The sequence below is a fragment of the Maniola hyperantus genome, chromosome 4 (genome assembly GCF_902806685.2).
Source record: "Maniola hyperantus chromosome 4, iAphHyp1.2, whole genome shotgun sequence".
In the NCBI taxonomy this organism is placed as follows: Eukaryota; Metazoa; Arthropoda; class Insecta; order Lepidoptera; family Nymphalidae; genus Maniola; species Maniola hyperantus.
The window spans coordinates 2,368,493-2,380,212 of record NC_048539.1 but is presented as its reverse complement, the minus strand read 5'-3'; the positions used below and the strand labels follow the sequence as shown (position 1 = coordinate 2,380,212).

Genomic DNA, 11,720 nt, shown 5'->3' with positions numbered 1-11,720 from the left:
CCAATGTGCCCGCCATCTATTGACGTCTTTTGTAAACTGTTCTCTATTTGTTTAGCCGTGCTCGCGCTTAGATGGCACCACGAGCGATTTTCAATTTGCGATTTTTTAATGTTCTAGAGTTGCACCCCTATGAGTAAAAAGAAAAGTTAAAAACTTCAAACCATAACCTTACCAGTAGGATGGATATTATAATTTTTGCTAAATCGGGACAAGCAAAGAAAATATCAATAATAATGGTCACTTTCACTATGTTTTAGTACAAAATAGTTTCTTCTTAAGTTGTGATCATATTCAATGTACTCTGTGGTTGTGATTTTAGGGGACAGTTGGGGTATTAATCCATTATAAGGGTTGGGTTAAGTCATAGATAATATACTAATATGGGTATAGATAAGCAACTCATACTACGTAACTGGAAAAGGGAACCAAGCTTACTCCGCTGCCTCAGAGATGTCGCTAGTAGTACAATAACAATAATAATGCAATAGATGGCGCTGTATAATTTCATTTTTTTCTGGATCGCGGCTTGGCGCCAGTTCCCTCAATTTGAACCAGACTTCGGACGAGTATCAATCAAAGTAGACATGGAGACGTGTTTAGCTGACCAATCCATTTATGAAAAGAAAATATTATTATAAAATTAACACATCAATCAATAATCTGCTGGTGTCAGCTAAACGCATCTCCATTTCCACTTTGATGGATACTGGGTCTTCACATGTCTTCAACTATAGTCTGGTTCAAATTCGAGGGAAACTGGCGCCAACTGCCGTCCTGGGAAAAGGATAGAAATTATTGATTAAAAGAAAAATAAATAGGGTTTTACATAATTTTATTTCTTGCATCTTCTAGTATAATATGACCTAGCCTGTGCTTTAACAGAATCGTTTTTATCAAAATTAATCATTTTGCCTTTTAGCAACTGATTAATACACTTACACCAACTGTGTACAATAATGTTAATAGAGATATTAACTATACTTTTTATAATAAGATTCTTGTGAGTTTCGCAAGTTAAGATGTTAAAATTAACGTCTATATATATCAAGCTAGTGATTTTTTCTTTTAATTGTTTTTCTTGAGGCGAATCTTTTAAACATGATATGATTATTTCATATATTTGGTTACTAATATTAATGAAGTCATCTTTAGCATACACTAAAGATTTTTTTGTGTAATCTCTAAAATATGTGTATGTCGCAGGATCTATTTCATTATTAAACAAATTACTTTTGCAAGTCTGACAGTTTTGAAATATTTTTTTTTGACATTTTTGTATTATGTACCCTGCAACATACCGTTTTGTCTCTTTGTGTATAATTTTTTCATCTTGGATGTCTCTACAAGTTGTGTTATTTAAATTTTCTATAAAATTGTCAATGTTAATTGTAACATTTTCCACATTTGCCTGAAGATCCTCTGATTTTAAAAGGTCTGTCAATGATTTTAGTAAGCATTTATTATTATCAGCTTCACAATTGGCGTTCGCAGAATGTGGTGAATTTAGATTATTCACTAACAGTGTTTTGTAGGCATTAGTAAATTGAGCACAAGTTGGGTTAATATTTCGGACACCATTACTACGGACACTGCTAAAGAAATTTTCTAATGGGTCTTGGTTAAAATTCCTAGTAAGTATACTGGACACTTGATGATCTTTTTTGAGCACCTCCCACATTTCCATGAACGCTTCAATATTGCTCGCCCAGTTCACTGTAGACGGTACCTTTTCATATTTAGTTTGTTCAGTACCATCCTTATTCTTTTTCGTAGATTTGTATTTTATGTTTTTTAAAATTGGTAAAACTTCAGCCCAAAACTTTACATGGGGAGAACTGCATTTAAGACACCCTTTCAGCTCCTTAGGTGTCCCGGAATAAGTGCTTCCATTGAAGGAGTCAAATAATTTGTCAATAAGTAACAAGAAGTCAGCTGTGTCTTGACACTCTGCCGGTAATATTTTGTGACCTGAAAAAAAATTGCTATTAATTGTTAGCAATTGTTAAAGTTTTGGATATTTTTCAAGTATGACTTGTGTTGCATAATTGGCTGATTAATAATAACATGGAATATAAATAATCTTGTGGCATGTACACATCATCTATCATTATACCTGGGCAAAGATAAAAACTGATTTTGTAGTGATTAAACTTTCATATTTTCATTAGAACTTTGAATTAAAATAATATTAAGATTGATAAAAACCGGCCATGTGCGAGTCAGGCTCGCGCAACGAGGGTTCCATACAACAGTCGTATTTTTTCGACATTTTGCACGATAATTCAAAAACTATGATGCATAAAAATAAATAAAAATCAGTTTTAGAATGTACAGGTAAAGACCTCTCATATGATACCCCACTTGTTATCCTAGGTAAATTGAAAATACTTATTATTAGTTCATGACCACAGTTTAATTTTTTTGTGTGATGTAACCACAAATTCACGGTTTTCAGCTTTTTCCCCGAATGTCTGCTATAAGACCTACCTACCTGCCAAATTTCATGATTCTAGGTCAACGGGAAGTACACTGTAAATTTCTTGACAGACAGACAGACAGACAACAAAGTGATCCTATAAGGGTTCCGTTTTTCCTTTTGAGGTACGGAAGCCTAAAAAATTAATACTTACGTGCTAAAAATCTCATGGCAGATGACACTCTCTGGCTGAACACTTCCACAGCGTATTTTACTTTCATTTTGGGTAGTTTTGCTTGACTAATGTGGGTTTCTGTTAATTTATTACAGAGTCTTAGTTCATGATCTCCAACGTCTTCACTTAAAAGCAAATTTAAATGTTCCCATTTAGCAATATTTTCTTTGCCATTTTGAAGGAACATTGCATCTTTTTTTAAAAGATTATTTCGTACACCTTTTATAAGATGTGGAGTGTCAAATAGAGGAAAAATTTTATTATTTGCAATTTCAAAACCATGAGAGTGGTATTCTAACCCTTTTCTTAAATACTCTCGCTTTGTGTCTTCTTGCAAGCTTTTAATTGCCCCTACATTTGTTTGTGCTTGGTCGCAAACGGTTGCAATTATTTTTAAACCAGTCTCGTTTATTTTCTGTGTGACTAATTTTACTAAATGTTTTAAATCTTCTTTTTTAGTAGAGCTTCTACAGAAAGTGTAGCATATAGGTTGCTTAAATTTGCCCTTAACACTTTTTACCATAAAGACTAATGCATGGTCAGCGATCTGTCTAGAGTTTTTGAAACCAAAATCTTCAAAACCACTTATTTGGCCTTTATTGAAATAAAGGCCTGGTTCTAAGGCCACTTCGTCAAAAATCAAAGTGCAAAGCCTCTTTTCAACAGGTAAGCCTTTGACTGCTTTTTTTAAATGCTGAAATACATTTTCATTTATTCCTGGCTCTAAAGGAATACGGCTTTGTAATTTTTGAAGGCTCCGTTTGGACGGCAAAACAAATCTTTTCTTCAAAAAATTATAAGCTTTGGCACCTTGTTTTAAAATTGACAAAGAAAATGCTTTTTCCTCTATAGTGTATCTCCTGCCTCTTGCTTTAAATTTTCCCTTCATTTGCATTTTGGTAAAAATTTTCATGGGCTCCGGGAAAGTTTCAATTAATTTAATGAACTGTTTCGAATGAGATAAATTCCTTGCACATTTAATTTTCTTAGTTTGGGTTTTATACTTTTCACTCAACTTTTTGAGTTTTTGCTCGATTTTATAAACTTTCCTTTGAATTTTATTATAATACGCATTGTCCGTTATTGTCTTTGGCATCTCAAGCGATTGACGATAGCTGGACGTAGGTTTCTTGCAAGGATTCACAATCCTGTGCCCCTTGTGTCCAGCAGAAGAAGCCTTGTACATACCTGAAATTATATAAAACAAAAACTTTTAGATGAGCTTGAACAATACCTAAATAACAGGTTTATGTTCAGGCTACTAGCTATCTCATCGGACTTTGAGGTTGAGGGAATAGAGTACACCTGTATTTGTGAACATAGTGCACTATAATATCTCCTGTATAGTGGCTAATTACTATTGAGATCAGCCTCCATTAAGTTAAGTAAAAATACTAATAAAACAAAACAAACAAGCATTCAAAACTGTATACCAATCTTACCAGTGGACTGAGTTATGTCTTCGGATGTAACCATAATAGGTTCTGTTACATTCATGGAAACATCTAAAGGCAAATCTTTTGTTGTGCATGGAACTTCTGCCTGTATCAACTGAATTAGCTCTTCACTTTGCAGAAGTGGCTGAGTGGTTTCAAGTAAAGCTAAAAACAAAATATTTATTCAGCTAACATACCACAAATACCTATTATTTTTAAGAAAAAGTAAAACAGGGTCCATTATTCACTTATTATACAGGACTAGCTTATTCCTTTACTAGTTTTAACTTTGTCTGCTAGGATTTATGTTTTAAAAAATATTTCTTCATCCTGAATTTACTTCCTTTAACAATATTTGACACACAATAAATTATTATTTTAACAAAAACTTACTTGATACATTTGCTGAGTTGTCAGTATTCTGTGCAGAAGATTGGCTCAAAATTGATTCATCTTGAAGTAATGGTAGGTTTGGTGCCTGGCGAAAAGCTGCAATTTATGGCAATATAAAGGTTACAACAGTCTTACAGTTGCATTACAATTCACATTATATATACAACTAGCCCATCCCAGCGTCGCATAGGTAATTTTGGTAGGGATATCTAATTTTTTGAAATAAAATTATGCCTATGTCACTCAGGAATAATGTAGCTTTCTATTGGTGAAAGAATTTTTAAAATCGGTTTAGTAGTTCCAGAGATTACCCCCTACAAACTTACACGCTCAACCTCTTTATAATATTAGTATAGATATTATAATCTTTGCGTACAATATTATTTTTATATACAATAGCAAAATCTTATTTCATTATTGTATTTGGGACTTTCTGGTACTTACCAAGTTTCAAAGTTGGAAATGCATTCCGCGTTAGTTTTCCACTAGGAACACGATAACATAGTTCAAAATGTTCGTCACATAATCTCAAAGTGTTGTAAATGTATTTCCTGCACCTTTTTTGCGTTTCTGAGTCCAAAACATTCATCCACAAAATAAATCTATGATCATCGTGATCAGGATTGGGAAAACGATGCAAAATGCCTGTAAGACAATGATTAGGTGTTAATCAATTAAGTATCTATTATAACTTTAACTAACTAAGCTGAATTTTGGTTGCACAGCAGGGAGTGGACAGGAATCATGACGCTATGGCTTACGGCGATTACGCACTGCACTTTCGCCATCCGAGTTATATCCGTCATCCGTGAGAATACCAGCGATTATCTACACGACATAATAATATATCATAAGCTACCATCTACCATACAAAGCAAAAAGGAACGTATTTTCTCGGACTCGGATCGGATGACTGTGTAACCGCCGTTAGGCTTGCGAGAAACATTAGTATATTATCTAATATCTATGCGAGAAACGACCAAATTAAATAGCTAGACTGCCAACCTCCTTTTGTCAGAGAGCACTTAAAGCTGGTATCTAGCAAATATGCGGTAGTGAGTTGTACACTAAACTGTTACGTACCATGGTATTCGCATCCAAAATAACATTTCCAATATTTATTTAACGACATTATCTACACAAAATCCAATTCCGATATGCAAACGTAAAATCCAGTAAAACAAAGCCAAGTCGAACGTTTCACACCACCATCAAGATCCAGAAGGGGAAGCCAGGGTCGAATAATTATAACAGATATCAAAAGTCCAATAAAATAGCCAAGTTGTGAAATAAATCTATAGAAATCAGTAAGTCGTTATGCACAAGTTTTGAAATTGAAGCAAACTGCAAACAATACTTTTGACATGTGAAAGACCACAAAGTACAAACATGCCACAAACTATTATTCTGAGCACAAACTACAGATTCTTTAGCGCCATCTATTGAGCGATTGAACAAAAAATAATTTACATTTTTCTGCTGTCTGTAAGATGGCGCTTGTAGCAACCTGAGAACAAGCTAATATGAGAGTGACACCCCCCTGGGTTAAGTCACGATGCAGAAACCCAATAGTTAGGTGTTATTATTTTAATTTTGTAGGTAGGTACTTTAAAATTTTAGGAGAACCTAAAGAAAATAATTGAGAACCAAGAATATTAAAGAGCAAAGAAGCACCTGCAAAATATGCTGTGCGGTGACAGTAATAGAAAGACTTTTATTGAAACAAACCTAACCAGACGTGACCCCTCTCGATGGGTTAAAATAATGTAAATCAGCCTTTAAAATGACATTTCGGGTTTGTCTCTGTCACTCATACCTATATAACGTTTTGGCGGTCTCAACGACAGAGATAATAGGTACTCTACAAATCCGTTATCTCCTATGTCGATGTACATTATTTTACTTTTATGTACCACTGGTTTCAAATGCCCTTTCTACAGAGGAACCAACAAGAAACTTGGAAGTTGCTCTTTATACGCGTCTTTCATGGGTCACACTTTGACAGTACCTATTTAAATAAAACAACAATTAACATTTAGCACATTTATTTAATAATAAAAGTACTTGATAAAATGAAGTTACGTACAAGTTACAACAGTTTTTATTTAAACAGTACAAAATAATTTCTACATCATGGTATATTTTGTAACCAAATATTTCACTACATTTTAAAATGCTACATTATGTATTACAATAAATTAGCTTATCAATTTAAATATCTAGAGGTTGGCTACAAATTTCCTACTAGGTACCCATAATTTCAGAGTAAAAATCTACTAAAAATACTCTTACTTATGGCATATAAAATGTTATATTTTTACAATACTACTTAGTACAGTAGCCAGCAAGAAATAATGTAGGTACATCGACTATTAGATTCATACCTATGTGACTTTTTGTCTGCCTCAACGACAGAGACAACGCTCTACAAAACCTCTATCTCTTTCTAAAGGTCGATTTGTAGAATATTTCTGCCGGGTACTGTAGATATTATAAGTACATAATATTATTTTGTATATGACTCCAAATAACAGTTGTTCTAGTTGATATGTTGGTGAATCAGAGTTAAATTCGAAGAACAGTGAATCAGAGTTAAATTAAAAGAATATGATTAAGTCAAATTTTGTATACAAAGATGTCAGGAAATTTGTAGGCAACTCAATTCTTATATTAAGATGAGATAAAAACAAAAACAATAGGCTACTTGACAATTTTTTTAAGTTGGTCTTAAATGGTTAATATTTGACCTATTATATCAAAAAAATTAACACTATATTTATTTGCGCCCTAAAGTCATGCATTTGTAAACAACAGTATAACCCAGGGTTATACTGTTGTTTACAAATGCATGACGTCAGAGCACAGATAATCTATCGGCCAAACATGGCCGACAGTGTTTTCACCTGTCTAAGAAAAATATTTTTTTAAATTAAAGTTTTACGGTTTTTAGGGCGCAAAAAAATATAGTGTTAATTTTTTTGATATAATAGGACAAATATTAACCATTTAAGACCAACTTAAAAAAATTGTCAAGTAGCCTATTCTTCAAAGAGATCTAACATTAACAACAACTCTGTATCTTTGTGTTGATCTAGACAGTATTGTGCCTAACTAGACAGGTAGGTACTGATTCTGAGCACAACCTAATTTTAGAGTATTTGCATACTGTTCTTACAAATGTAATATGAAAAGGACAGATGCAGTTTGACAGTTTTAAATTTAATTTTTAGATGGTAAAACCCGTGATTTTAGCGCACAGTCGCGAGCCTACTGTAATTTGTAGCGTGCACTAAAATTTAGAGTCTTTAAATGTAAAGTTCATGTTCTGATACTCTAAATATAGTTTAGAGAAAGACAACGGAATCGGTGCCAGTATTGTGCCTAACTAGGCAATTTTGTCTAAACTAGACAATAACATCACTCGTACAATACCTATACTCCACTACTGTGCAAATAAAGTAAAATTTTCGTGAGCTCTAGTAGAAACTTAATGTGAATGGAAAAGTACATTTTTTTTTAAAATTCAGATACAAATTAGCCCTTGACTGCAATCTCACCTGATGGTAAGTAATGATGCAGTCTAAGATGATAGCGGGCTAACCTGGAAGGGGTATGGCAGTTTTTATTAGACCCATACCCCTTAGGTTTCTACACGGCATCGTACCGGAACGCTAAATCGCTTGGCGGCACTGCTTTGCCGGTAGGGTGGTAACTAGCCACGGCCAAGCCTCCCACCAGAAATATAAAGATATTAATATATTATAATTATCTCTGCTGATTATTTCCTACTAGCGAGCCGCCCTGGCTTCGCACGGGTAACATACTTGCAATTTTCGCAGACTTCTCTAATTTTTTAAAATAAAATATAGCTTACTAGCTGATGCCCGCTACTTCATACGCGCGGATTTTCATCTTTTTTTAAATCCTGGGGAACTCTTGATTTTCCGGGATGAAAAGTAGCCTTTGTCACTCTCCAGGTCTTTACTTACACCCATTACCCATGCAAAAAATCACGTCGATCGTCGATTTGTTGTGAGATCCTCTCTGACCTGGGCGCGTTTGGAACCCTTGTAGCTTTAGTTTTAATTTCGCGTAAGAACTATCACCACTATTTCATCATCTTACAAATGCAACAACCGACTACCAAAAAGTTTTAATTTTTTTTTTTTAAAGTTTTATTTAAGTTGTAATTTATTACCTATTTTGAATAAACTTTTTTGACTTTGACCTTGACTTTGTATCAGTTACAAACTCTTCTTACATTATACTCAAGTCAAAATGAGTATGACTTACAAAAGTCAATAGTAAGATTAGAGTGATTCTATTTCCGCCTACGTGTTCTAACAACCGTCCATCCTGGTTCCACATCTTCATCCATGGGTTCTGGTTCATTATTCTCCATTGAAGCAGCCACTTCACCGTTTGCTTGACTATTTCCTTCTTCAACTTCTTCCTCAATATCGCTTTGTTCTCCACTGCTACTTGTCGTGTCGTCGTCTGGGTTGCCATGGCACTGTAATATATGTAAATTCATTTAATTATTTCATGCACAAGTCATTACATAATATTAAAAGACAATTAATAAAGAGTTATATGTTGTGACTTGTCAGTGAGATTTATAGTAAAACTAGCCCGCGACTTCGTCCGCGTGGAATTAGGTTTTTTAAAAATCCTGTGGGAACTCTTTGATTTTCTGGAATAAAAAATAGTCTATGTCACTCTCCAGGTCTTTATCTATACCCATGCAAAAAATCACGTCAATCTGTTGCACCTTTGCGACGTGATTGACGGACAAACCGACAAACCAACAAACAAACACACTTTCACATTTATAATAAGAGTACTGATTTTAACCATAATGTAGTCAAATATATTGGTGTTGAATCTGATGTTTTCTACAAACTAAATTTAGAGTATGTCCATCCTTTTCTTTTAAATATTGAAAAAAAGGACAGAAGATGAATTTTAAATGAAAGACTCTAAATTTACTCTACAAATTTAAACAATAGGTTCATAACGGGAATCAGTTAAACGGATGCGCTTGTAAGAATCCTGTGGGAACTCTTTGATTTCTGGGTTAAAAAGTAGCCTATGTCCATGCTGCACATGTAAGCTAACTCTGTACCAAATTTCATCAAAATCGGTTGAACGGTTGGGCCGTGAAAAGCTAGGAGACAGACAGACAGACCCACTTTCGCATTTATAATATTAGTATGGTCAAGGTGCTGGAATGGCGACCTTGCACCGAAAGATGCAGCGTTGGAAGACCTCCACTAGGTGGACGGACAACATCAGACAAGTTGCAGGGAGCCGCTGGATCCAGGCGGCGCAAGACCGTGGCGTGAACGTCCCTACCAGTAGTCCCTAACGTCCCAGAGACCTACGTCCAGCAGTGGACGTCTATCGGTTGATGATGATGATGATGATGGTCAATTAGTAGTAGTCAAACATTTTACTCACTTGAGGTGGTACTGAGCTGTGTATGGGCTCACTAAGCCATTTTTGGCATTTGGGCATTGCTTCTATATGATTTCTCAGCTCCTCGTGTCTGCCTTCCTTCAGCAAGCCAAGGTAGAATATAAGTAGTGTTGCAACTTCTGTAAACAATTTATTCAAAGTTAAATACACTAGTATTTATTTAAATAGTTAATTTTCTTATTTTCACAGAAGTATTAGTTTTGAGATGTACAGTGGAAACTCGATTAACCGGACTAATTGTTGTAATTAGGGATTTGGATAATTGAAAATCCGGATAATCGAATGTATGAAGAAAAGCGGGTTTTGTGCATATGTAGTTCACTATCTTATTTGCACAAAAAATTTAATTGGTATTCTTCTTAATATCACTCATCGTGGATAGATCATACTAATCAGCTAACTCACAACCGGTATCTCCTATTTAGGGTTCCGTACCTAAATTGTTTAATAACATTTATTTACTTAATTTAATTTTATATTTTTAAGAAAATTTATTACTGTAACAATATGTCATTATTAAAAAAAAAAAAAAACTGTTGTGATTAATGGAAGTACATTTATATTTATAAACTAGCATATGCTTGCGACTTTGCCCGCATGGACTGCACAAGTTACAAACTTCTATTTCCCCCCTTTATAGGGGTTGAATTTTAAAAATCTTTTCATAGCGGATGCCTACATTATAATAGCTATCTGCATGCCAAATTTCAGCCTGATCTGTCCAGTAATTTGAGCTGTGCGTTCATAGATCAGTCAGTCAGACACCTTTTCCTTTTATATATTTAGATAAAATATGATTATGTACTACTATTACTATGACCATGAAACTGATGAATACCTTGAGGTGAATTGTCATGGCACACAGTCTCAAATTCTTCATCCATCAAGTCCTCTAACATTTCCGTCAAATCATTTTGGTCTGCTACATTTTCCACACAATATCTCGCTACATATACTGACATCAGTTGTGCAGTCTGTAACAATAGAATTTGTTGTTTTTCAAACACTTAAGGGATCTCACGCACTAGTAGGACAAGTGCAAAACCATTGGATGCAAGCTAGATGTTTGCACAACTGGTAGTTGCTAAGTCCACGTCAAACCAGGTATCCTTAAATATCATAAAAAGTTTACATAAATAAGCTTATACATACTTTTTCGCCGCCTGGAGCACCCATCCCATGTTCCACAGCCAGCTGTAGGGCTGTCCAGTTGTTAAAAACTAGGTCAACTATAGGTTTGAAATCGTCGTATAACATGGTTGCTCATATAATTCTCTTCCAGAACAAAGCTATCGATCCATCGAACGTCTTCATCACATATTTATATGGGAAATTTGCAAGATATTTTGGTACAAACATGCCATAACCTCAAATCATAGCCTCAAAATTGATTATTTATTAACGTCAGAATGTCAGAAAGGTCAGAAACATGTCATTCCCTAGTGATGTGAAAAATCGATTTTTATAATCGGAGTTCGGATTATTATTTATTGAATATTGGATGTAGGTGTATATAGCCTATTCTCTATACCTAGTCTAAATATATAGCGGTAGGATCGTGTCGTTACCAGATTTGCTATTTACCTATGCTTTAATTTAAATGATTTTGCAGGTGTTTTGCAGATTAAATTCTGTACAGCTGTGCTATTATGTACCTATTCTGAGGCACTAGTTAAACTACCACACTACCAGTCTCAAATGGGCTAAGTAGAACCCAGAGCTGTAACCATAGATTAATATGTATACTAGTGAAAAAATATAA

The 11,720-nt window shown here is 34.4% G+C and overlaps 1 protein-coding gene across 1 annotated transcript; it reads right to left on the bottom strand.

The window, feature by feature from the left end:
• Positions 1 to 8,798: 8,798 nt before the first annotated feature.
• LOC117996968 (pre-rRNA-processing protein TSR2 homolog) lies at positions 8,799 to 11,356 on the bottom strand. Its single transcript, XM_034985121.2, has 4 exons — positions 11,111 to 11,356; positions 10,797 to 10,932; positions 9,941 to 10,077; positions 8,799 to 8,993 (listed from the first exon to the last, which is right to left on the bottom strand). Exons 1-4 carry the CDS (start codon positions 11,213 to 11,215, stop codon positions 8,802 to 8,804), a joined length of 570 nt encoding a protein of 189 aa, XP_034841012.1. The 5' UTR covers positions 11,216 to 11,356; the 3' UTR covers positions 8,799 to 8,801.
• Between the last annotated feature and the right edge of the window lie 364 nt (positions 11,357 to 11,720).